Raw genomic sequence first — 27,242 nt, 5'->3', positions numbered from 1 at the left:
TTTCCTGTTTATCTTTCAGGTGTGTTCATTCTTGTCCTTATCAAACTTTTTCAAACCGGCTTTCTCGCCATCTTCGCTCTGTCCGACGTCGCTCCGTGACACAGACATGCTGCACAATTCTTCTTTTAAAAACTTGAGAGCTCTAAAAGTTTGCTATGTCCACATACTACGTTTCGCTTAAGTGTCTTGCAGGAGCCACACAGCATCGCCGCAGCAACCAACCAGTCCCACTTTACGACAACTGTCGCAACAGCTACGTTTTGAGTGGCATTTTTCCTCCGCGAAGTTCCGCGGATCCGAGGACACAGATTTGTACCTTTTAACACACAGATTAGTGTCCGCAGACTTCTAAAACTTGCACGATGTCATAAAAAAAGGAAACACCTTGCGACAGGCATTTAAAAAATTCAGTAACGATCACAATTACGGAGTACAATACTAATACCCCCTCCCTCCTCCCCATGATGAAATCCGCGGAATTCCTCTGATCCGCTGAGTTTTCACAGCCCTGCTATCTAGTATCTGGCATTCACACCAAAGAGTTCAATCGTTGTCTCATCAGACCAGAGAATTTTGTTTCTTATGGTCTGAGAATCCTTCAGGTGCCTTTTGGCAAACTCCAGGTGGGCTGCCATGTGCCTTTTACTAAGGAGTGGCTTCCGTCTGGCCACTCTACCCTACAGCCCTGAATAGTAGATTGCTGAAGAGATGGTTGTCCTTCTGGAAGGTTCTCCTTTCTCCACAGAGGAATGCTGGAGCTTTGACAGAGTGACCAATGGATTCTTGGTCACCTCCCTGACTCCCAATCGCTCAGTTTAGACGAGTGACCAGCTCAAAAAAAAAAGTCCTGGTAGATCTGAATTTCTTCCATTTACAGATGATGGAGGCCACTGTACTCATTGGGACCTTCAAAGCAGCAGGAATATTTCTGTACCCATCACCAGATTTGTGCCTTGAGACAATCCTGTCTCGGAGGTCTACAGATAATTCATTTGACTTCATGCTTGGTTTGTGGTCTCACATATTGTCAACTGTGGGACCTTATATGTAGACAGGTGTGTGCATTTCCAAATCATGTCCAATCAACTGCATTTGCCCCAGCTGGACTCCAATTTAGCTGTAGAAACATCTCAAGGATGATCAGTGGAAACAGGATGCACCTGAGCTCAATTCTGAGCTTTGTGGCAAATGCTGTGAATACTTACGTACACGTGATTTCTTAGTTTTTGCAATAAATGTGCAAAAATCACCAAAAAAAAAAAACAAAAAACAAACAAACAAACCTATTTTCACATTATCATTATGGGGTACTGTGTGGAGAATTTTGAGGGAAAAAATTAATTTCATTAATTTTGGAATAAGGCTGCAACATAAAAAAATGTGGAAAAACTGCAGCATTGTGAATATTTTCTGTATGCTCAGTATGCTTCATCCATTTTCAAAGAGGCATCATGTTTATGTTGCATTGAATTGTCATTTTACAGCATTTCAATGTAGTGGTCAAAGGGTGCAGACTGCTGCGCCCCCGCTGATAATAAAAGTTCTACAGGAAACACTGCACACTCGGCGCAGTCAAACGGTTTCTGTCTTGTATGAATTCTCATGTGTTTGGTCAGGCTGCCTTTTCTTCCAAATCCTTTACCACACTCCGAACAGACAAATGGCTTTTGTCCTGTATGAATTCTTACATGTTTGTTCAAATCGCCAATTTCTACAAATCTCTTACCACACTCAGAACATACAAATGGTTTCTGTCCTGTATGAATTCTCATATGTTTATTTAGATCACCCTTTTCTCCAAATCTTTTATCACACTCAGAACAGCCAAATGTTTTTTCTCCTGTATGAATTCTCATGTGTCTGGTCAGACTGGGCTTTTGTCCAAATCTTTTACCACACTCAGAACAGTCAAATGGTTTCTCGCCTGTATGAATTCTCATGTGTCTGGTCAGGCTGCCCTTTTGCCTAAATCTTTTACCACACTCGCAACAGTCAAATGTTTTCTCTCCTGTATGAATTATCATGTGTCTAGTCAGATTGCCCTTTCGTCCAAATCTTTTACTGCACTCTGGACAACCAAATGGTTTCTCTCCTGTATGAATTCTCATGTGTTTTATCAGATTGCCCTTTAGTCCAAATCTTTTACTACATTCTGGACAGCCAAATGGTTTCTCTCCTGTATGAATTCTCATATGTTTCATCAGACTGCCTTTCCTTCCAAATATTTTACTACACTCAGGACAGCCAAACTGTGTCTCTTCTGCATAAATTCCTATTTGTCTGTTTAGAGTGCTCTTTTGTCTCCACCTTTTACCCAGGATAGGGCGACCAAATGGTCTTTCATTTGCTTGCCTTCCCTTGCGGTGCTTTGAATATTTCTTCTGACTGCATACTTTTCTCCACTCAGAGAAATTAAGTTGTTTCTTAGCAATGTTGAAATTGCTCGAACTAACAGAAACATTGCTGTTTTTCAGGCAGTAAAATGCTGAACTGAAGTCTCTGGTCTGTTTCCAATGATAACTGTTGTCAGTGTCAGTTTCAGAATGGTTTGAAGTCCTACCATTTGTATCTGGTTGTAAATAACTACACGGACCCAGGTTGCTGGCTGGTTGTGGTTCTTCATCGTCCTCTCTGTCGACTGGTGCTGTCAGTGTTCTGTGTGCAGTTGAGCTGCTGGCTACAGGCTCAGCCTCTTTGCTCTCATCACTTTGGCTTTGATGACCTTGTGATGACTGTGGTTTTTCATCACCATTTTCATTCTTCACACGGACAGTAACATAAGGAAAATTAGTGATATGAGCCTCCTCCAGCGGGTGAAGCTGCTGTTTCTGCTGATTGATCCAGAGTTTATCTTGTTTCTCTTTAATGTCATCCTGCTCAACATTCATATTCTGCTCCTGCTGTTCAGGGAGAAGTTCTTCTTTAATAAGCAACAACTGCCTCATTTCTGGAAAAAAAAAAGTCAATGAAATTAATAACATTTAGAACAACATTCATGAAACTAAAAATAAGCTGTAGAGTTATGAGTGTGACCTGAACACAGGAAGTTATTGCACTGATGGAACAGATCGTATGAAATCTACATCAGCAGTACATGTTTAACATTTCACACACTCTTGAACTGCAAGAAAACATTGCAGATTCATAACTTTGGTGACCAACTGAATTACACTCAGGTGCAATTCTTCCTTTTTTTTTTTTTTTGGCTATTTTCATTTTATTTATTAATTTATTTGAATGGGACAATGCATATTAATGAACAGACAACAAGTGCTGTAAATATGTCGGATTTAGCTCAAGGCTCATTTCTATCCGCAGTGCCATGGGGTAAAAATACCACCAACACAGAACATACGTACATGAACAATACAAAAGAATACAATATAACACAACATAACACATTACAAGACAAACACTGCAGTAACCAATTAACATGACAGTGCAAATGAAATGACACACAGTCAACACTTAATATTAACAATAAAATGCTTATTAAAGTGCTGATCATGTACAAAAAAAAAAAAAAAAAAACATTTTACACACACCTCTATACCCTCACCATCATCTAAAATCACCACTAATGTTCACAATTTTGCTGACCAAGGAGCCACTCTTTTATTCCCCTCTTAAATAAAACATATATATTGCTTTCTCTAACTGTAATTGGTAGAGCGTTCCAACTGGAACAGCCCTTGATAGAAAGCACATTTTGTGCAAATGTGGACTTTCGGAACTGTACCATACAGTCCCCCGCCCCCCGCACTGTGGGCCGAGTACTAGTCTCACTATTCCTTAAAAAAAAAAAAAAAAAAATCATTAAGAGGTGGTGGGGAGAGCCCATTCAGTACCTGATACACCAGACAATTATTTTAAAAAGTTTTAAAATTTTCAAATTAAAAAAAATTACATTTCTCAAATAATGCACAAATGTGATAAGACTGAAGATTTCAATCAAATATCGTACAACTTAACTGAAACAATCACAGCTGAGCAAAGTTCCTTGGTTGCTTGTAATTTTTCTAAGGCACAACATCTGCATTTCCTCAGTCTACCCAGCTGTAAGTGGGTACTGGCCTTGGCTGGGGAAGTAACCTGAGTCGGACTGGTACCTCATTCAGCTGTAGTGAAACTCTCATCTGCCTTGTTGGGGATTTTCTGCCTGAGCATTAGCAAAAACCATAGTTTCAACATTGCTGGTAACCTCAGTTCTGAACAGAGTGCATTACTCATTTTCACACTGATCGCACTCGTAAGCAGTTTAGCAACTTTTCAAGGTCTCTTGCAGCAGTCTCTTATTAATGTGATGACGTCACATGCACCACTGCTAACAAGAGCCCCGACCTCTGGGCTCGCCTGCATTTTAAGCCTGCACTCGGCCAACCTCCAAGTGGGCGGGCCTCCCCTGCTGGGTGGATCAGTGGAGCTATGTGATTGGGTGAAAAAGTGTGACCTTATGTGCGGTTGCCATGTTTGCATTGCTCATTTGAACGGTATGTGTTCAAGACCTTGTGATGGATGTTTGTGTCAGCATTAGCACAGAACAGAATATTTCATGGCGCCTGTCTACCCCAGATGGAGACATGTAGACCTTCAGTTTTATCAGGTATGTATCTTCGAGTTGGTCCGAGGACAAGCATCATTAAATATTCTGCCCAACAGCCTCATGGTACAGAATCCAGATATAAACCACCGACACCAATGGTTCTCAGGCCTGATAAACCTCTACTTCTCATTCTGGTATTGCCAAAATCTTTAAAATAACACAAATACAACTCCAGTGGCAGCAAATAATCCTTACAAAGTGATATTACAAAGAAGAAAAAGCTTAGCCAACAAACTCAATTATTACAGAGTTAGATTATGTGATCACATTTCCACTGTCACACAAATACAGATGATGTAACAATGGTGTGTAAGGAAAAAGCTTCACCAGGGCAGCAACCCAGGTGCCACCTCACACAGATCTAAGCTGTCCCTACTACGATAGAACCACCTGGGTATGCATTAGCCACCTGCGGACATACACAACTTCTTGCCAGTGACATCTTGGTCCTCTTAGACCCACGAAAGACAGCAGTGATCTAAATCAAATCTCAGTCACATGGCAGCAAAGCTTGTGCTCTGTTTTTCCCACCACTTGACTTATCCATCCAAAATGCAATGAGTATCAGTCGTGTTCACTTTGAGGTGAGTTGATACAAAATCTGATATCTTATTTGTTTAAGACATTTTAAGTCATGACGTTATGCAAAATTAGGTGTGTGGTTGTTTTGAGTAAACAGTTACTCTGTGCTGCTGTGAGCAGAGCTCAGGGGTCTGGTAGCACAGAAGCCACTGACTGTGTCTGTCCTTTCTGAGCATTTTATTACAAATATCTATAATAATATGGCTTGTTTTGTTGTTAACTGTCCTCAAAGATCATCTACGACATCTGTGCTCCAGTCTTTCTGTCAAACTAATTTTGTGTAATTCAATTTTTATGCCAACGGCACTGGCACCTTCACCAATTATCAGTAGCTTGATGATGTTAAAGCCAGTTAACCCATGATTACTGAGGAATTAAGTGTGTCATCATTTTTAATGCCCACACCTAAAGGCACATGTTATGAAAACAACCACCCAGTCTTAAAAAATGAATGAATGAATGGTTTAAAGTTTAAAATAAATGAATACATAAAAACAAGGCCAGTTACAGAAGAAAAATCTTGTTTGGAGATGCCAGGGATTAAACTTGGGCCTCATACAGGCAAAGCATCGTCCCAGTCACAGGAATGTGTGTAGTCAGACACTTATGGCTGTGACCTTCAATATTTGGTCAAGGTCACTCATCACTGAAGGTGACCTAGACCCCTTCATGGGATGCATCCCTGTTGTAAATGCAGTAAACCTGCCTGAAATTTATGAAAGAGGTGCACTTTAATTACAATCCGAACAGGCCAGCATGTGCCGCGTGGGAGTTAAGGAGCGTGTTTTTTTTTCAATTAAAATGTACCTGCTGTGTACAGCATCCCAGAGCACTTAAGTGATATGACATGCTATCATCTTTTATCAACATTCACTTGAATCTCATGAATGTCACAAACTGCTCCATGAAAATTAATGATGACAACCTACACACAATGCAGTGCAACTAACTATACCTTAACTAAAGTGACATGAATTATACAATGACATGGCTAAAATTCCTCTCTATTACTCGTGCGTAGAACAGGTAACTCAGCTAGTACGATCTAAAAAGGTGAAAAAGTACATGGTCAATTATACTGATAAACACTGAAAAATGTAGAGATAACTGTAAGTACACTCAACAAAAATATAAACGCAACACTTTTGGTTTTGCTCCCATTTTGTATGAGATGAACTCAAAGATCTAAAACTTTTTCCACATACACAATATCACCATTTCCCTCAAATATTGTTCACAAACCAGTCTAAATCTGTGATAGTGAGCACTTCTCCTTTGCTGAGATAATCCATCCCACCTCACAGGTGTGCCATATCAAGATGCTGATTAGACACCATGATTAGTGCACAGGTGTGCCTTAGACTGTCCACAATAAAAGGCCACTCTAAGAGGTGCAGTTTTATCACACAGCACAATGCCACAGATGTCGCAAGATTTGAGGGAGCGTGCAATTGGCATGCTGACAGCAGGAATGTCAACCAGAGCTGTTGCTCGTGTACTGAATGTTCATTTCTCTACCATAAGCCATCTCCAAAGGTGTTTTAGAGAATTTGGCAGTACATCCAACCAGCCTCACAACCGCAGACCACGTGTAACCACACCAGCCCAGGACCTCCACATCCAGCATGTTCACCTCCAAGATCGTCTGAGACCAGCCACTCAGACAGCTGCTGAAACAACTGGTTTGCATAACCAAAGAATTTCTGCACAAACTGTCAGAAACCATCTCAGGGAAGCTCATCTGCATGCTCGTCTTCCTCATCGGGGTCTCGACCTGACTCCAGTTTAATCTCGAATGAACGAACTGAAGAAAGAGTGAAAATCATTGAATTATCTTGACAGTGGTGTGATCATAAACGTCTTAAAGCGTGTTTTTTTATGTTGGACACTTTCTGTGCTGTGCGTGTAATCAACGTGAAGACACGCATGCATTAAACGTTGTCAAAAGATTATGAAAGTTATTCTTTAATGTCATGTATTGAACATCGATGATGAGAGCATCAATAGTCTCTGGCCCTTCATGTTTTCCAGTTGAGAATTTCTCTTCTAGCAGATTTAATAGTTTGCTCTTGTCTGTCTTCACCATGGTTTCATCAGGATTTCCCATTGAAAGAGTGGCTGGCGTCAGTGGGTACTGGAAGACATAAGGTAAGTCAAGTTCTCTCTTTACAGCCAGAACTACAAGGCAACCCATGAGATCACGTGTACACACCAGTTTTGCTATCCTCTGATCAGGAGTTTTCCGATTCTTGGCTCCTCCATCACTGAATGCCATAAACTTCCACTTTGATATCCTACTTTCAAATTTGCCTGGATCACTTGTGCAAATGTCAATGAACTCCTTGTGCCTTGTTTTCCCAGTCTCTGGAACACTGAGTAGGATTTCCTTGATTTGCTGACTTACTGCCTTTCCAGTGCTGATGTTGACAAGGAGGTCTGTATTGTCTGTTTCTGACTGGAGAAATGGGTTCTGGGTGTCTTCAGTCTGATTTGTAATTTTCACAAGGTCCTTATTGTCGCGTGCTATTTGTTTTGGCATCAGCTCTGCAGTTGAATCATCACCATTGACCAAACCTACCATCTCTTCGAGAAGTGTCACAAATGATGCACGTGTTGACTTGGTCACCATCCATCAGTCTGGCACTGTAGCTATTATACCTGTGAGTCGAGAGGCAGTGTCAGCATTTATCGTCTGCTCAAGAGTTAAATCTACAGGATTTCTGCTGAATGAGTGATCTGTCCTGCAAACTGTGAAGGCTCCTTGATCAAGGATTTCTCTCAATCCAGGGTGTGTTTCCTCTATGTTCAACAGGTCATGTATTATAGCTAAGCAATGCAGGTCTTTGTTTCATTTGACCCCCTCAGAAATGTGTTTATCCCCAAAAGTGACAACTCAGAAGTCTACATATTGGTTAAGGACAGCCCAGAGAACAGTTTAGCACGTTTTGAGGATGTACATGGTGTGTGCTTTAAAATGAGATGTGGGCGTGGTCGCTCCACGATCACATTTGACCCCCTCAGAAATGGGTTAATCCTCAAAAGTGTCAACTCAGATGGATTGTTATGGATGCAGTTAGACTCAAGGAACATTTTAAAACAGGTTTTATGGATGTACTCAAGATGTGATTTAAATGTTGCAAGGGTGCCCTCTACGGGTCACTCAGAAATGGACTTGTCCCCATGGCGACCGCTAAAGAAGTATATCATGTTGTTCCTTCCCTATCAGGGAGTCATTTAAAACTGGATTGATGAATGTTCTCAGAGATGTGTTACAAACCAATTTCTGAAGGGTCTGTCAGCAGCTCCCCCTGGTGGTGTCCCCAAAAGCGTCACTTAATAGTTGCATTTTTTTTTGGTCCCCAGCCGTCATCCTAACAATTCCATACCACAAACCTTTTGTACTTGAGATGTGAATTAAATCTTAGCTAGCTCCCACATTATAAGGAAGCTGGCTGCCATTAAACACCACAGAAGAAGAAGGGTACACTTGAATTATTCCACAGGGTTACATTTTAAGAGGAGCACATTTAGTGTCAAAATAAAGCCATAATATATATACACACACACACATACTTTAAGTTAGCAGTTTTAAAAGACATATGAGTGGAACATGTAAACAAGTTTTGACAGAAATCCATAAACAAACGGAGCTTTTGCACCCATGGGTCAATTGAAAAATTACAACCCCTGGCAAAAATTATGGAATCACCGGCCTCGGTGGATGTTCATTCAGTTGTTTAATTTTGTAGGGAAAAAAAGAAGATCACAGACATGACACAAAACTAAAGTCATTTCAAATGGCAACTTTCTGGCTTTAAGAAACACTGTAAGAAATCAGGAAAAAAAAAATTGTGGCAGTCAGTAACGGTTACTTTTTTAGACCAAGCAGAGGGAAAAAAAAAAAAAATGGAATCACTCAATTCTGAAGAAAAAATTATTGAATCATGAAAAACAAAAGAACGCTCCAACACATCACTAGTATTTTGTTGCACCACCTCTGGCTTTTATAACAGCTTGCAGTCTCTGAGGCATGGACTTAATGAGTGAGGCGGTTTCTTACAGTTTGGTCACAGACGTTGACTCCAGTTTCCTCCCATTCGTTCCTCATTTGTTTTGTTGTGCATTTTCGATTTCTGAGACACATTGCTTTAAGTTTTCTGTCTTGATGCTTTGATGTCTTCCTTGGTCTACCAGGATGTTTGCCTTTAACAACCTTCCCATGTTGTTTGTATTTGGTCCAGAGTTTAGACACAGCTGACTGTGAACAACCAACATCTTTTGCAACATTGTGTGATGATTTACCCTCTTTTAAGAGTTTGATAATCCTCTCCTTTGTTTCAATTGACATCTCTCATGTTGGAGCCATGATTCATGTCAGTCCACTTGGTGCAACAGCTCTCCAAGGTGTGATCACTCCTTTTTAGATGCAGACTAACGAGCAGATCTGATCTGATGCAGGTGTTAGTTTTGGAGATGAAAATTTACAGGGTGATTCCATAATTTATTCCTCAGAATTGAGTGAGTCCATATTTTTTTTTCCCTCTGCTTGGTCTAAAAAAGTAGCCGTTACTGACTGCCACAATTTTTTTTCTTGATTTCTTATAGTGTTTCTTAAAGCCAGAAAGTTGCCATTTGAAATGACTTTAGTTTTGTGTCATGTCTGTGATCTGCTTTTTTTCTACAAAATTAAACAACTGAATGAACATCCTCCGAGGCCGGTGATTCCATAATTATTGCCAGGGGTTGTACACAGGGGTCAAAATTTAAAAATGGTCCAATCATATTGAAAGCTATACCACATTATTTGTCTGATCATAAAGACTCCAAAAAGGTACAGTTTAGACGATCTAAGACTGAATTCTATGAAGTTATGACAGCAAGAATCTGGGTTTTCAGTTTTTTTTTCCCTGGGACAATCCCAGTTCCTACCTGTATTCATCTTTCTTTTCTTTGGCTTTTGACAATTTATTTTTTAAAATACAAATATTGCTTATAATGAAAGGTACAAAATTCATTTATTCACTTTGTTTCATGTAAAAAATAGAGGTGAGGGCTCTAGGAAAATCATTGCTTATCTGGCTAGACCCTGACAACGAAAGTTCTAAAAAGTACATTAATGCCAACATTTGTTGTCTTATGCATAATGCAAGTGAAAATCAAATAAAAATATATTCTTACGTCCCTGGTTTGTCTTCCTGACATAGGAAGACAAAAAAAAAAAAAAAAAAAAACACCATTCTCTAACTGCTTCCATCTAAACTTGTTCTTCACGCCATCATCACAAGACAGGCCATCCATCCTTGTCAAAATTGTGAATTCTGCCATTATGTTTCTGATTTTTTTTTTTCACCCCAAAATTTCAGAAAGCCTGTGTCCAGAACCATAAAATGCAGATTTAGCAGGCTAGATTTTGCATTGAGACAATGCCGTACTAGGTCTCTTGCTCAACCCAGCGCTATTTTCTAGTGAGCTTTAAATTGTTTCACATAGCAGAACACTGCTTCATCATTTTGATTTGTAGTTTCAGCATGGCTTGCAGTTCATGGTAAAATCTGTAACGCCATCTCTCATTGGTTGCTGAGTGGACATGTGGCAGCACATAACACTAATCCTGAAGTCTTTGTTTCACCGCATAACAAGACAGATTACTCCAGGTGTTTGTCACCACGCTCGTACAGCACAAACGTCCTAACAGATCAGACGCCTCTGTTGCAGCAGACACGTTGAGTGAAACTCTCATCGGATTTAATGTTGCATGCCAATGGCGTTAACACTTTTAGCAGCTTTCAGTAGCTTTACTCGTTAGCTCCACTTAATGTATGATTACTGAAAAAGATACGCGGCTCATACCTTTTAATGTCCACAACAAAGGAAACTGTTAGAAAAACCATTAGGAGTCCCCAAAAATATGATTTGATAAACACCCGAACACAGGTTAGGTGGTTCAGACTTCATGGAAACGAGTGTTCCTGTGTCTTTTGTCGCACACAGAGCCACGCACACGCCACCCCTTTATGCATTAATGAGTTCTGACTGGCTGAGAAATGTACATGAATGCCAGACATAAACTATGAAAAAAAAATCTTGCAGGCAGCAGAACAAAAATAACCCTTCTTCTTTTGTACTTATTGGCAGCTTGCAGTGGTGGGCACTGCTAACCAAAAAGTTAGCTTCGATAGCTGCTAATCTGCTAACTGAAAAGTTAACTTTTATAACACTAAACCGATAAACTGCTCAAAAAATTTAGTGGAAATTACATATAACCGCTAACTTTTATACCCCCCCCTCACACATAGCCAGAATGAGGCCAAATGGCGTCAGAATGACGTTTCGGGCCACATCCGAAAAGTGTCTAGTTGCAGTTCAAAAACGTTCTGACAGCCATCTGCGAGAGTCCACCCTCCAGCCACTGTCGGGATGGGACACCTATCCGACGGCGGTCCATGTGCGGTCTGAGCACCATCTGACCGCAATTTACATATTGTGATGGCGACAAAACAGGATCCAAAATGATGTGAGCGCGTACAGGGAAACCTCGAGATGGATCTGGCACGGCAAAGCCTGCCAGTATGACCTGCACGTGCCACGTATAATAATGCCCACTCCCCGGAGCGCAAAGGAACTGTTGATATGTATGTGGCACCTTTCATCATGTACAGTGAATGTGAGCCGCTGCACATCTGAACAGGCTGTTATATACACAATAGACCTTACAGTATAGATATTTGTTCATTCCTTCCCATGAGCAATGTAAATAATGTGAACTATTGTCTCCATCATATCTGTTTGTAACACGGGCAGCTGCGCCTCTACGTGGTCTCATGCGCAGTAACGTGTCACTGCATCTGTCAGGCTTGAAGCTGAAAGGATTTCATCGCTGTATTATACAGGGCTGTGAAATGAAAACTGTGAAATCCGAGGAAAATTTGCAGGGGGTCTGGGGGTGCACGCCCTGAGGAGTAGGGGTCTAGGGCTTTGTGGGGCCCCAGAAACCAAATTAAATTTTCATCTACTGATACATATCCTGGAAAAACAAATCTCAAAAAAAAAAAAAAAAAAAAAATTGTGCATATTTAAATTATCCTAGATTCAACCTTTCATTTGAACCGTCAATGATCATGTTGAAATAACAGAATATGACATGGAAGTGGACCTGGTATGATTTTCCTTTTAATTGTAAACCAAATTATGCATTAACTCAGAACAATTAAAGTACATGAATTTCATGAAGACTGAAAAGACTGTTAAAGTATTTCAAAAACCACAGCTAAAGCTTGTAGAATATTTTAAAAATCAGGGTAAAATATCAATAAAATACCTTATAATAAAAAGTCACACATTCTTGTGTAAATTCCTGTAAATCCACTCAAAGCCACAGTGTTTTTTTCCCATGAAAAAAGTCTACATTAATAAAAACTAATTTACATTGTTGTGTAAATTCATGTAGCCTAAATTCATTCAAAGCCACAATGTGTTTTTTTTTCAATGAAAGAAAGTCTAGATTAATGCACATAATCTTTTCTGAAATACTGTTTGAACAGCACAATGTTTATTTTCCAGAGAGAGAAAAAATTCTTACCAGTTCGCTTTTCCCGTTTATCTTTCAGGCGTGTTGATGAAGCCAGCAACAATTCCACGGATTCTTCAGACTTTTTCAAACAGTCTTTCTCGCCATCTTCGCTCTGTCTGATGTCGCTCCGTGACACAGACATGCTGCCAAGTTCTTCTTTTAAAAACTTGAAAGTTCTAAAAGTTTGCTACCTTTAGCTAAGTGTGTCACACACAGTGTCACCGCTGCAACCAACAGCTTTACGACAACTGTCGTAACAGCCAGGCTTTGAGGGGCTTTTATTCTCCTCGAAACTGCACGGATCCGAGGAAACTGATTTGTATCTGCAACACACAGATCAGTGTCCGCAGACTTATAAAACTTGCATGATGTCGTAAAAAAAGAACGCTTTGCGATAAGCATTTTAAAAACTCAGTAACAATCACAACTAAAGAGTACAACACTAACACCCCCACACCCCTTCCCATGATGAAATCCGCAGAATCCCGCGGATCCGCGGAGTTTTCACAGCCCTGAATATATGATCACCTTCTAACTCTGTAGGAGATATGACATGGAACTGTTGTGCCAGGCCGTGACAACATTAATAACATTAATAAACACGAATCTCACCTCCAACAACAGCCCAGGAGTGTTTCACAGTGCAGGGTGGACATGGAGCTGGGACCACAGCCTGTGGTTAAAATCCTCTCATCCGCCTGTTGTGTGCTGTAATCAACCACGAAAAAATAAATCCCATGTGATAATTCAACCATCGCTTTGAACAAAGTTGGTTGTGCTGCTGAAGTGAGCCAAAACACAATAAAGAAATTAAACTTCCCTGGAAAGACTGCATCTGATGCATGGGACAGCATGGCTCACTGCCAGCAGTGTCCAGTAGCTGGCAACAGCGGCCACGTGCGCCTCCCCCGCGCACATGCGTGCACACATACAGTAGTGTTCAGAATAATAGTAGTGCTATGTGACTAAAAAGATTAATCCAGGTTTTGAGTATATTTCTTATTGTTACATGGGAAACAAGGTACCAGTAGATTCAGTACATTGTCACAAATCCAACAAGACCAAGCATTCATGATATGCACACTCTTAAGGCTATGAAATTGGGCTATTAGTAAAAGTAGAAAAGGGGGTGTTCACAATAATAGTAGCATCTGCTGTTGACGCTACAAACTCAAAACTATTATGTTCAAACTGCTTTTTAGCAATCCTGTGAATCATTAAACTACAACCCCTGGCAAAAATAATGGAATCACCGGCCTCAATCAATCAATCAACTTTTTTCTTATATAGCGCCAAATCACAACAAACAGTTGCCCCAAGGCGCTCCACATTGCAAGGCAAGGCCATACAATAATTATGAAAAACCCCAACGGTCAAAACGACCCCCTATGAGCAAGCACTTGGCCACAGTGGGAAGGAAAAACTCCCTCTTAACAGGAAGAAACCTCCAGCAGAACCAGGCTCAGGGAGGGGCAGTCTTCTGCTGAGACTGGTTGGGGCTGAGGGAAAAAAACAGGAAAAAGACATGCCGTGAAGGGGGGCAGAGATCGATCACAATGATTAAATGCAGAGTGATGCATACGGAGCAAAAAGAGAAAGAAACAGTGCATCATGGGAACCCCCCCACAATCTACGTCTAAAGCAGCATAACCAAGGGATGGTCCAGGGTCACCCGATCCAGCCCTAACTATAAGCCTTAGCGAAAAGGAAAGTTTTAAGCCTAATCTTAAAAGTAGAGAGGGTATCTGTCTCCCTGATCTGAATTGGGAGCTGGTTCCACAGGAGAGGAGCCTGAAAGCTGAAGGCTCTGCCTCCCATTCTACTCTTACAAACCCTAGGAACTACAAGTAAGCCCGCAGTCTGAGAGCGAAGCGCTCTAATGGGGTAATATGGTACTACGAGGTCCCTAAGATAAGATGGGACCTGATTATTCAAAACCTTATAAGTAAGAAGAAGAATTTTAAATTCTATTCTAGAATTAACAGGAAGCCAATGAAGAGAGGCCAACACGGGTGAGATATGCTCTCTCCTGCTAGTCCCCGTCAGTACTCTAGCTGCAGCATTCTGAACCAACTGAAGGCTTTTTAGGGAACTTTTAGGACAACCTGATAATAATGAATTACAATAGTCCAGCCTAGAGGAAATAAATGCATGAATTAGTTTTTCAGCATCACTCTGAGACAAGACCTTTCTGATTTTAGAGATATTGCGTAAATGCAAAAAGGCAGTCCTACATATTTGTTTAATATGCGCTTTGAATGACATATCCTGATCAAAAATGACTCCAAGATTTCTCACAGTATTACTAGAGATCAGGGAAATGCCATCCAGAGTAACGATCTGGTTAGACACCATGCTTCTAAGATTTGTGGGGCCAAGTACAATAACTTCAGTTTTATCTGAGTTTAAAAGCAGGAAATTAGAGGTCATCCATGTCTTTATGTCTGTAAGACAATCCTGCAGTTTAGCTAATTGGTGTGTATCCTCTGGCTTCATGGATAGATAAAGCTGGGTATCATCTGCGTAACAATGAAAATTTAAGCAATACCGTCTAATAATACTGCCTAAGGGAAGCATGTATAAAGTGAATAAAATTGGTCCTAGCACAGAACCTTGTGGAACTCCATAATTAACTTTAGTCTGTGAAGAAGATTCCCCATTTACATGAACAAACTGTAATCTATTAGACAAATATGATTCAAACCACCGCAGCGCAGTGCCTTTAATACCTATGACATGCTCTAATCTCTGTAATAAAATTTTATGGTCAACAGTATCAAAAGCAGCACTGAGGTCCAACAGAACAAGCACAGAGATAAGTCCACTGTCCGAAGCCATAAGAAGATCATTTGTAACCTTCACTAATGCTGTTTCTGTACTATGATGAATTCTAAAACCTGACTGAAACTCTTCAAATAGACCAATCCTCTGCAGGTGATCAGTTAGCTGTTTTACAACTACCCTCTCAAGAATCTTTGAGAGAAAAGGAAGGTTGGAGATTGGCCTATAATTAGCTAAGATAGCTGGGTCAAGTGATGGCTTTTTAAGTAATGGTTTAATTACTGCCACCTTAAAGGCCTGTGGTACATAACCAACTAACAAAGATAGATTGATCATATTTAAGATTGAAGCATTAAATAATGGTAGGACTTCCTTGAGCAGCCTGGCAGGAATGGGGTCTAATAAACATGTTGATGGTTTGGATGAAGTAACTAATGAAAATAACTCAGACAGAACAATCGGCATCACTGAAAGCAGCCAAAGATAACGATACATCTTTGGGATGGTTATGAGTAATTTTTTCTCTAATAGTCAAAATTTTGTTAGCAAAGAAAGTCATGAAGTCATTACTAGTTAAAGTTAATGGAATACTCAGCTCAATAGAGCTCTGACTCTTTGTCAGCCTGGCTACAGTGCTGAAAAGAAACCTGAGGTTATTCTTATTTTCTTCAATTAGTGATGAGTAGAAAGATGTCCTAGCTTTACGGAGGGCTTTTTTATAGAGCAACAAACTCTTTTTCCAGGCTAAGTGAAGATCTTCTAAATTAGTGAGACACCATTTCCTCTCCAACTTACGGGTTATCTGCTTTAAGCTACGAGTTTGTGAGTTATACCACAGAGTCAGACACTTCTGATTTAAAGCTCTCTTTTTCAGAGGAGCTACAGCATCCAAAGTTGTCTTCAAAGAGGATGTAAAACTATTGACGACACACTAACTCCCTTACAGAGTTTAGGTAGCTACTCTGCTCTGTGTTGGTATATGACATTAGAGAACATAAAGAAGGAATCATATCCTTAAACCTAGTTACAGCGCTTTCTGAAAGACTTCTAGTGTAATGAAACTTATTCCCCACCGCAGGGTAGTCCATCAGGGTAAATGTAAATGTTATTAAAAAATGATCAGACAGAAGGGAGTTTTCAGGGAATACTGTTAAGTCTTCTATTTCCATACCATAAGTCAGAACAAGATCTAAGATATGATTAAAGTGGTGGGTGGACTCATTTACTTTTTGAGCAAAGCCAATTGAGTCTAATAATAGATTAAATGCAGTGTTGAGGCTGTCATTCTCAGCATCTGTGTGGATGTTAAAATCGCCCACTATAATTATCTTATCTGAGCTAAGCACTAAGTCAGACAAAAGGTCTGAAAATTCACAGAGAAACTCACAGTAACGACCAGGTGGACGAAAGATAATAACAAATAAAACTGGTTTTTGGGACTTCCAATTTGGATGGACAAGACTAAGAGTCAAGCTTTCAAATGAATTAAAGCTCTGTCTGGGTTTTTGATTAATTAATAAGCTGGAATGGAAGATTGCTGCTAATCCTCCGCCCCGGCCCGTGCTACGAGCATTCTGACAGTTAGTGTGACTCGGGGGTGTTGACTCATTTAAACTAACATATTCATCCTGCTGTAACCAGGTTTCTGTAAGGCAGAATAAATCAATATGTTGATCAATTATTATATCATTTACTAACAGGGACTTAGAAGAGAGAGACCTAATGTTTAATAGACCACATTTAACTGTTTTAGTCTGCGGTGCAGTTGAAGGTGCTATATTATTTTTTCTTTTTGAATTTTTATGCTTAAATAGATTTTTGCTGGTTATTGGTGGTCTGGGAGCAGGCACCGTCTCTACGGGGATGGGGTAATGAGGGGATGGCAGGGGGAGAGAAGCTGCAGAGAGGTGTGTAAGACTACAACTCTGCTTCCTGAACATGCGGCTAAACATGTCACTCCCGGTCCAATTGGGGAGGGGCCCAGAGAAAACTACAGAGTCCGACATTGTTTTTGCAAAGTTACACACCGATTCAATGTTAATTTTAGTGACCTCCGATTGGCGTAACCGGGTGTCATTACTGCCGACGTGAATTACAATCTTACCAAATTTCCGCTTAGCCTTAGCCAGCAGTTTCAAATTTCCTTCAATGTCGCCTGCTCTGGCCCCCGGAAGACGACTATGGTTGCTGGTGTCGCTAACTTCACATTTCTCAAAACAGAGTCGCCAATAACCAGAGTTTGATCCTCAGCGGGTGTGTCGCCGAGTGGGGAAAAACGGTTAGAAATGTGAACGGGTTGGCGGTGTACACGAGGTTTCTGTTTAGGGCTATGCTTCCTCCTCACAGTCACCCAGTCAGCCTGCTTTCCCGGCTACTCGGGATCTGCCAGAGGGAAACTAACGGCGGCTAAGCTACCTTGGTCCGCACCGACTACAGGGGCCTGGCTAGCTGTAGAATTTTCCACGGTGCGGAGCCGAGTCTCCAATTCGCCCAGCCTGGCCTCCAAAGCTACGAATAAGCTACACTTATTACAAGTACCATTACTGCTTTAAGAAACACTATAAGAAATCAGGAAAAAAAATTGTGGCAGTCAGTAACGGTTACTTTTTTAGACCAAGCAGAGGGAAAAAAATATGGACTCACTCAATTCTGAGGAATAAATTATGGAATCACCCTGTAAATTTTCATCCCCAAAACTAACACCTGCATCAAATCAGATCTGCTCATTAGTCTGCATCTAAAAAGGAGTGATCACACCTTGGAGAGCTGTTACACCAAGTGGAGTGACATGAATCATGGCTCCAACATGAGAGATGTCAATTGAAACAAAGGAGAGGATTATCAAACTCTTAAAAGAGGGTAAATCATCACGCAATATTGCAAAAGATGTTGGTTGTTCACAGTCAGCTGTGTCTAAACTCTGGACCAAATACAAACAACATGGGAAGGTTGTTAAAGGCAAACATACTGGTAGACCAAGGAAGACATCAAAGCATCAAGACCGTTACTGACTGCCACAATTTTTTTTTCCTGATTTCTTATAGTGTTTCTTAAAGCCAGAAAGTTGCCATTTGAAATTACTTTAGTTTTGTGTCATGTCTGTGATCTGCTTTTTTTCTACAAAATTAAACAACTGAATGAACATCCTCCGAGGCCGGTGATTCCATAATTTTTGCCAGGGGTTGTAGTTTAGTGATTCACAGGATTGCTAAAAAAGCAGTTTGAACATAATAGTTTTGAGTTTGTAGCGTTTTTGCCAGGGGTCGTAGTATTTAGTTGTATAACCACAGTTTTTCATGATTTCTTCACATCTGCGAGGCATTAATTTTGTTGGTTTGGAACCAAGATTTTGCTCATTTACAAGTACTAGTGTGCTTGGGGTCATTGTCTTGTTGAAACACCCATTTCAAGGGCATGTGCTCTTCAGCATAAGGCAACATGACCTCTTCAAGTATTTTGACATATCCAGACTGATCCATGATACCTGGTATGCGATATATAGGCCCAACACCATAGTAGGAGAAACATGCCCATATCATGATGCTTGCACCACCATGCTTCACTGTCTTCACTGTGACTTGAATTCAGAGTTTGGGGGTCAAAAAGAACAATTTTACTCTCATCAGAACACAAAATATTCCTCCATCTCCCTTTAGGCCAGTTGATGTGTTCTTTGGCAAATTGTAACCTCTTCTGAACATGTCTTTTATTTAACAGAGGGACTTTGCGGGGATTCTTGCAAATAAATTAGCTTCACACAGGCGTCTTCTAACTGTCACAGCACTTACAGGTAACTCCAGACTGTCTTTGATCATCCTGGAGCTGATCAATGGGTGAGCCTTTGCCATTCTGGTTATTCTTCTATTCATTTTGATGGTTGTTTTCCGTTGTCTTCCATGCATCTCTGTTTTTTTTGTCCATTTTAAAGCATTGGAGATCATTGTCGATGAACAGCCTATAATTTTTTGCACCTGTGTATAAGTTTTCCCATCTCCAATCAACTTTTTAATCAAACTACGCTGTTCTTCTAAACAATGTCTTGAACGTCCCATTTTCCTCAGGCTTTCAAAGAGAAAAGCATGTTCAACAGGTGCTGGCTTTATCCTTAAATAGGGGACACCTGATTCACACCTTTTTGTTCCACAAAACTGACGAACTCACTGACTGAATGCAGCACTACTATTATTGTGAACACCCCTTTTCTTTTTTTTTTACTAATAGCCCAATTTCATAGCCTTAAGAGTGTGCATATCATGAATGCTTGGTCTTGTTGGATTTGTGAGAATCTACTGAATCTACTGGTACCTTGTTTCCCATGTAACAATAAAAAATTTACTCAAAACCTGGATTAACCTTTTTAGTCACATAGCACTACTATTACTCTGAACACTAGCTGCTCAGTCAGCAGTTGTATACATATACACACACACACAGCAACCTTGTCATCAGTCCAGCACCTCCGCTCTATGCACACACACACACGAGCTCAGTAGCACTGGAAAGTGGAGGATGAGAGCAGATGTGATTGCATGACCTCACCATGCCAGCTTTGACACATATGGTGTGAGTCTGGTTTATACGTTGGTTGTACTGTGATGTACCAGCAGGTGCTACCTCCCATTCTGGTCCCATGTTTGCCATCCAGATGTTTGGACGTTGGGCAGTCTTCAGTGCCTTTTATAGCCGGTTGACAGCAGTCTGTGTCATCAACCTGTTGTCTACATACACTTTGGTTCCCATCGTGCAAGTGTGGACGAGGCAGTCTGGATGCATTCTGACACTGCTGACCACACCTCTTTCCCTCCCGACTGCATCAGATTAAGGCAATATTTGCCATGTCGGGCTGGTTCGTGCACATTCTTGCTATGTGTGACGGGGCTTTCGTATTGACTCAGTACACTGTCAGCAGTTTCGAGTTTAAGCACCGCAGAGGCTTCTGAGTAAATTCAAAGGTGGTCACAAACCCAAAACAAACAACAAGCCAGAGCTCTTGCCTTTATGCACCCTACTGGCTGCTGCAAAGAAGTGTCATTTACTTTTCACACACAACACAGATGGAGGCAGAAGACATCAAATGCATGGCACTTTTCACCGAACTAACTACATTACTTGAACTGCAAAAACACAATAAATCTATAACACAAACAACACTGCAAAACCAACATTTACTACAATAACAATAATTTTAAAAAGAAAACCCAAACCCCAAACTCCCATAATGCATTGCGGCAGCAATCGACAGTGTGTCATTCACCACATTAAACTCAGACTGGGACTTTCCGGAAAACTTTCATCACTGTTTTTGGAATCTTTGTGATGAGACCAATAATGTGGTACACTTTCAATATGATTGGAGCATTTTTAAATTTTGACCTCTGTGCAATTCTTCATTGATCCCTACCTGGCTATAGCTGTAGGCCATGGTACACTCAGGCTGGATTGTAAGTGTCACTTAATCCCCTTAAGTGACACTGATTAGGTCAAAATTGACTAATGACTCATGGACTCTTCATGACATGGTGTAGTCACTTTGGATGTTAAAACAGGCCAAAATGGCTCATAATAGCATGGTTCACTGCTCCTCACTTGTATCTATTAGTTGCTCTGGGGGTTAGTAAGGTTAGACCTTACTTGTGTGAAGTGCCTTGAGGCAACTCTGTTGTGATTTGGCGCTATATAAATGAAAATAAATTGAACTAGAAGCACTCGGAGAGCGCAAACCTCTGCCAAGGCCATAGGGTCACTGACGTCACATGGAATACCCTTTGGCAAAGAGACTTATTCCACGTCGTTTCATGCATCTACCATCATGTTTCCGATTCAGTGGTTAACCCTTTGGGGTCCAAGGGCATTTTTTGGCCAGTTCACTCGCCTGGCATAAATGTATTATTATTGCTGTTAACAGCTCTCCCTGCATCCCACAATCACGTTTTATATCTCTTTTTTTCAGGACAACCTGTACTTTTAAAATAAAAAGTAAAGCGGAAATTATTTTCCACACATTTATTCAAAACACACAGCAAACTATAATAAACAACTGTTTTGACACTTTATAAAGGTAATTTGGGCTCTTGTGTGAAAGGCTGTACAACAAAAAGGTTCAAACAAACACAAATGCACATTTTGAACAATATATACTAAATGGTCTATGCGTTTTGTTTGTCTTCATCTCAAAGCATTTTCTGTCTGCTTTTACACAAAGGTCACATCACAAACTTCTACTATGAAGTTGACTGTGTATGTGTTCTCTCCTGCTCTGAAAGCAACATTCACACTTCGAGGCTCATTCAGTTTGACAAGCGGCCTCTCCCCCCTCGCTCCACTGATATGGTAAACAGTGCTTTATGCCAGAGCAAGAGATCTTGGCACAGGCTTATCCAGCAACATTCACAGGAAAACTAGTCAAGCAATCCTGATACTCACACACTGTTTGAGCACTTGAGATTGTATGAGAGGCTCTCCGTCTGCTCACTTTCACTTTCGCTGTGCGTAATGGCGCAGGGCGCATTGGAGCAGCCAGGGGGCTATTCAAACAGGCCAACTAGTAACACATCACTCTTAAAAACAATCTTTGGTGTGTCACGTGAGGTGAATCTGCCCTACGATTGGATTTTGGAAAATCATGTGATGGTGAACCAATTCCGATTGGACACTCACATTGCTCACGTCATCACGCAGCTTCTATGAGGAGTACAAAGATGGTGGACGGTGGCTTGAAAGTCCGCGGCATTAACTTTTCAGCAAAAAAAAAAAAAAACGTTTCTATCTCATATCATTAAAAAGTTATTTATAATTTAGTAAAGCTTGGTCTCAGCTGTCATATACGTCGGCATCAGCCCTAGAGGATTAAACCCTTAGATCTTCAGCAAATGTATTTGTAAAGAGAAACTGCATGAACTACACAAGTTTTTTTTTCTTTTTTCTAATAACAAGTTTATTCAATGGGCATGCATGTGATTTGCATGTGATTACAAAAAGGTATTCCATGCCCTGCAAGGAATACCTAAAAAAAAAATAAAACAAATAATAATAATAAAAAAACACAACTCACTTAAATTCAACCCTAAATTTATCATTTTACCATATGTACACAGTCACTGATGGAAAACAAATGTTATTTAAACATGGATAATGTAAATTACATGTCAGTTCCAAATTTCAATCTTACCATCAGTCGGTGGTTGTAAATGACTGCATGGACCCAAATTCTTGGCTGGTTGTGATCCTCCACAGTTCTCTCCAGTAACTTTCATTTTCAGTATGCTGTGTTGAGTTGAGTTGCTGGCAAGAAGCTCCACTTCTGTGCTCTCATGTCTTTGGCTTTGATGAAGCTGCGATGACTGTATTTTTCCTTCATCTTCACTCTTCACAGAGACAACAGTGAAAGGGAACTGGGTCAGGAATGTTCCAATGGACCAAAGGCCCAGTCATCATAAAACTAGGGGTCAATGTATACTGTACTGATATTCAACATTTTTAATGGTTGTCTTATCGGTTATTGAAAGCCAATTTGCCAATAAGACAAAATGACTTTGTCTCTGATACAGCTGAAGTCACTACTTTGAAAGTAGTGGCTGCATCCTTTTTCTTCCAAGATATCAAATCAAATCAATTTTATTTATATAGTGCCAAATCACAACAAACAGTTGCCCCAAGGCGCTTTATATTGTAAGGCAAAAGCCATACAATAATTACAGAAAAACCCCAACGGTCAAAACGACCCCCTATGAGCAAGCACTTGGCGACAGTGGGAAGGAAAAACTCCCTTTTAACAGGAAGAAACCTCAAGCAGAACCAGGCTCAGGGAGGGGCAGTCTTCTGCTGGGACTGGTTGGGGCTGAGGGGAGAGAATCAGGAAAAAGACATGCTGTGGAAGACAGCAGACATCAATCACCAATGATTAAAAGCAGAGTGGTGCATACAGAGCAAAAAGAGGTGAATAAAAAGAAACACTGGGTGCATCATGGGAAACCCCCCAGCAGTCTAAGTCTATAGCAGTATAACTAAGGGATGGTTCAAGGACACCTGATCCAGCCCTAACTATAAGCTTTAGCAAAAAGGAACGTTTTAAGCTTAATCTTAAAAGTAGAGAGGGTGTCTGTCTCCCTAATCCGAACTGGGAGCTGGTTCCACAGGAGAGGAGCCTGAAAGCTGAAGGCTCTGCCTCCCATTCTACTCTTAAAAAACATAGGAACTACAAGTAAGCCTGCAGTGTGAGAGCGAAGCGCTCTATTGGGGTGATATGGTACTATGAGGTCCCTAAGATAAGATGGGACCTGATTATTCAAAACCTTATAAGTAAGAAAAGAATTTTAAATTCTATTCTGGAATTAACAGGGAGCCAATGAAGAGAGGCCAATATGGGTGAAATATGCTCTCTCCTTCTAGTCCCTGCCAGTACTCTAGCTGCAGCATTTTGAATTAACTGAAGGCTTTTCAGGGAACTTTTAGGACAACCTGATAATAATGAATTACAGTAGTCCAGCCTAGAAGAAATAAATACATGAATTAGCTTTTCAGCATCACTCTGAGACAAGATCTTTTTAATTTTAGAGATATTGCGCAAATGCAAAAAAGCCGTCCTACATATTTGCTTAATATGCGCATTGAAGGACATATCCTGATCAAAAATGACTCCAAGATTTCTCACAGTATTACAGAAGGTCAGGGTAATGCCATCCAGAGTAAGGATCTGGTTAGACACCATGTTTCTAAGATTTGTGGGGCCAAGTACAATAACTTCAGTTTTATCTGAATTTAAAAGCAGGAAATTAGAGGTCATCCATGTCTATGTCTGAAAGACATTCCTGCAGTTTAACTAATTGGTGTGTGTCCTCTGGCTTCATGGACAGATAAAGCTGGGTATCATCTGCATAAAAATGAAAATTTAAGCAATGCTTTCTAATGACACTGCCTAAGGGAAGCATGTATAAAGTGAATAAAATTGGTCCTAGCACAGAACCTTGTGGAACTCCATAATTAACCTTAGTCTGTGAAGAAGATTCCCCATTTACATGAACAAACTGTAATCTATTAGATAAATATGATTCAAACCACTGCAGCTCAGTGCCTTTAATACCTATGGCATGCTCTAATCTCTGTAATAAAACTTTATGGTCAACAGTACCAAAAGCTGCACTGAGGTATAACAGGACAAGCACAGAGATGAGTCCACTGTCTGAGGCCATAAGAAGATCATTTGTAACCTTCACTAATGCTGTTTCTGTACTATGATGAATTCTGAAACCTGACTGAAACTCTTCAAATAGACCATTCCTCTGCAGATGATCAGTTAGCTGTTTTACAACTACCCTTTCAAGAATTTCTGAGAGAAAAGGAAGGTTGGAGATTGGCCTATAATTAGCTAAGATAGCTGGGTCAAGTGATGGCTTTTTAAGTAATGGTTTAACTACTGCCACCTTAAAAGCCTGTGGTACATAGCCAACTAATAAAGATAGATTGATCATATTTAAGATCGAAGCATTAACTAATGGTAGGGCTTCCTTGAGCAGCCTGGTAGGAATGGGGTCTAATAGACATGTTGATGGTTTGGAGGAAGTAACTAATGAAAATGACTCAGACAGAACAATCGGAGAGAAAGAGTCTCGCCAAATACCAGCATTACTGAAGGCAGCCGAACATAAAGATATGTCTTTGGGATGGTTATGAATAATTTTTTCTCTAATAGTTAAAATTTTATTAGCAAAGAAAGTCATGAAGTCATTACTAGTTAAAGTTAAAGGAATACTCGGCTCAATAGAGCTCTGACTCTTTGTCAGCCTGGCTACAGTGCTGAAAAGAAACCTGGGGTTGTTCTTATTTTCTTCAATTAGTGATGAATAGTAAGATGTCCTAGCTTTATGGAGGGCTTTTTTTTATAGAGCAACAGACTTTTTCCAGGCTAAATGAAGATCTTCTAAATTAGTGAGACGCCATTTCCTCTCCAGCTTAAGGGTTATCTGCTTTAAGCTGCGAGTTTGTGGGTTATACCACGGAGTCAAGCATTTCTGATTTAAGGCTCTCTTTTTCAGAGAAGCTACAGCATCCAAAGTTGTGTTCAATGAGGATGTAAAGCTATTGACGAGATAATCTATCTCACTCACAGAGTTTAGGTAGCTACTCTGCACTGTGTTGGTATATGGCATTGAAGAACATAAAGAAGGAATCATATCCTTAAACCTAGTTACAGCGCTTTCAGAAAGACTTCTACTGTAATGAAACTTATTCCCCACTGCTGGGTAGTCCATTAAAGTAAATGTAAATGTTATTAAGAAATGATCAGACAACAAGGGGTTTTCAAGGAATACTGTTAAGTGTTCAATTTCTATGCCGTATGTCAGAACAAGATCTAAAGTGCGGTTAAAATGGTGGGTGGGCTCATTTACATTTTGATCGAAGCCAACTGAGTCTAATAATAGATTAAATGCAGTGTTGAGGCTGTCATTCTCAGCATCTATGTGGATGTTAAAATCACCCACTATAATTATCTTATCTGAGGTAAGCACTAAGTCAGACAAATGGTCTGAAAATTCACAGAGAAACTCACAGTAATGACCAGGTGTACGATATATAATAACAAATATGATATGAAACTAAGTGTACCAATTAACACTGTGAACTGCTGTCCCTGTATTCAGTCCACCTACATGGTCAGTGTATGAGTTTACAGCCACAACACAGCCAAGCTAACTGTAAAAGATGACATTTTATATGGTATGATGGAATGTTCACTGAACAGTGATGCTGTCCATGATTATTTTAAATCTGTACAGTGACGTTTTATGAGATGTTGTCATCGGGGTAAAAATCAAACAAACAGCGTTGACCAAATATTGACACGTTCAGTTACTCCAGAAACATCAAGTTAGTTATATCAGCCTCCCCGAGTAGAGTAGAGCCCATGAGGCTGTTTTCCCTCCTGACTTACCCAGAGTTCCTCCTGCTCTTCTTTAATGTTTGAAGGCTCTGAGTCATTTTGGTCCAGAGTCTGATTCCATTCCTGCTGCTCAGGTACAATGTGTTCTTTACTCACTAGCAACAGCTGCATGTCTGCAAGGAAGAATTTAAAGGGTTAAAATTAAGAAAAACATTCCTTGTAAAAGATAAAGCAGTGGAGTGGTGTTTGTGTGCGAGACTACAGCATGTTACTGTATTGAGGAATTCAACTCAGGTCTGTCAGCATGTGCTGACGTTGCATTTATCACACTTTCCTAAAACATTGGTGGCTGACTTTAATTTCTGACATATGATGTTCAGTCTATAACAGCCTTTGTCAAAGAGCTACTGCAAAGAGCCACTGTCAACAACTCCTAGTGGTCTTTGAGTATCTTGGTAAAATGTCACATTTCAAATTATATTCTAAATATAAAGTGTTTTTCAAAGTCTTTAAAAACAACTCCAAAGTCTAATAAATAGTGACATGTATGTACTGTTTTCATTATTAACGCACATCTTATGTATATTATGTATAGTATTGTGTTTGGACATTTTGGAACTTAGGTGGACCATAAAGTTTTCTGTTGTTTTTTTATTGTTAAAGTGGTCTTTGGTCTGAAAGGACCATGGTTGATTTCTGGTGCCATCACTATGTGGAAGTAGAACAAGCCAATCAAGAGGCCAGTCAGGCCACCAACTGACTTCCCCGGTATCCAGATCTCAAGTCTCGATATCATATGTATTTTCCTTTTACAGCCATAATCAAATCAA

At 40.2% G+C, this 27,242-nt stretch overlaps 1 protein-coding gene across 1 annotated transcript; it reads right to left on the bottom strand.

Moving 5' to 3' along the window:
- Positions 1 to 1,353: 1,353 nt before the first annotated feature.
- On the bottom strand, positions 1,354 to 26,604 carry LOC117508802 (zinc finger protein 37 homolog). Its single transcript, XM_034168633.1, has 5 exons — positions 26,464 to 26,604; positions 22,705 to 22,900; positions 2,700 to 2,947; positions 1,925 to 2,513; positions 1,354 to 1,672 (listed from the first exon to the last, which is right to left on the bottom strand). The coding sequence occupies exons 1-5, from the start codon at positions 26,581 to 26,583 to the stop codon at positions 1,479 to 1,481; spliced, it is 1,347 nt and encodes a 448-aa protein (XP_034024524.1). The 5' UTR covers positions 26,584 to 26,604; the 3' UTR covers positions 1,354 to 1,478.
- Positions 26,605 to 27,242: the final 638 nt, after the last annotated feature.

The sequence above is a fragment of the Thalassophryne amazonica genome, chromosome 4 (genome assembly GCF_902500255.1).
Source record: "Thalassophryne amazonica chromosome 4, fThaAma1.1, whole genome shotgun sequence".
Lineage (NCBI taxonomy): Eukaryota > Metazoa > Chordata > Actinopteri > Batrachoidiformes > Batrachoididae > Thalassophryne > Thalassophryne amazonica.
This window is presented reverse-complemented; position numbering and strand designations above follow the sequence as displayed.

Excerpts from the sequence above, each read along its gene's own strand:
- LOC117508802 (XM_034168633.1), bottom strand. The coding sequence starts at position 26,583 with ATGCAGCTGTTGCTAGTGAGTAAAGAACACATTGTACCTGAGCAGCAG. Across the intron at positions 22,901-26,463 it reads AAGAGCAGGAGGAACTCTGG|AGTGAAGATGAAGGAAAAAT; the intron begins GTAAGTCAGGAG and ends GTCTCTGTGAAG. Across the intron at positions 1,673-1,924 it reads ACACATGAGAATTCATACAG|GACAAAAGCCATTTGTCTGT; the intron begins GCGAGAAACCAT and ends GAATTCATACAG.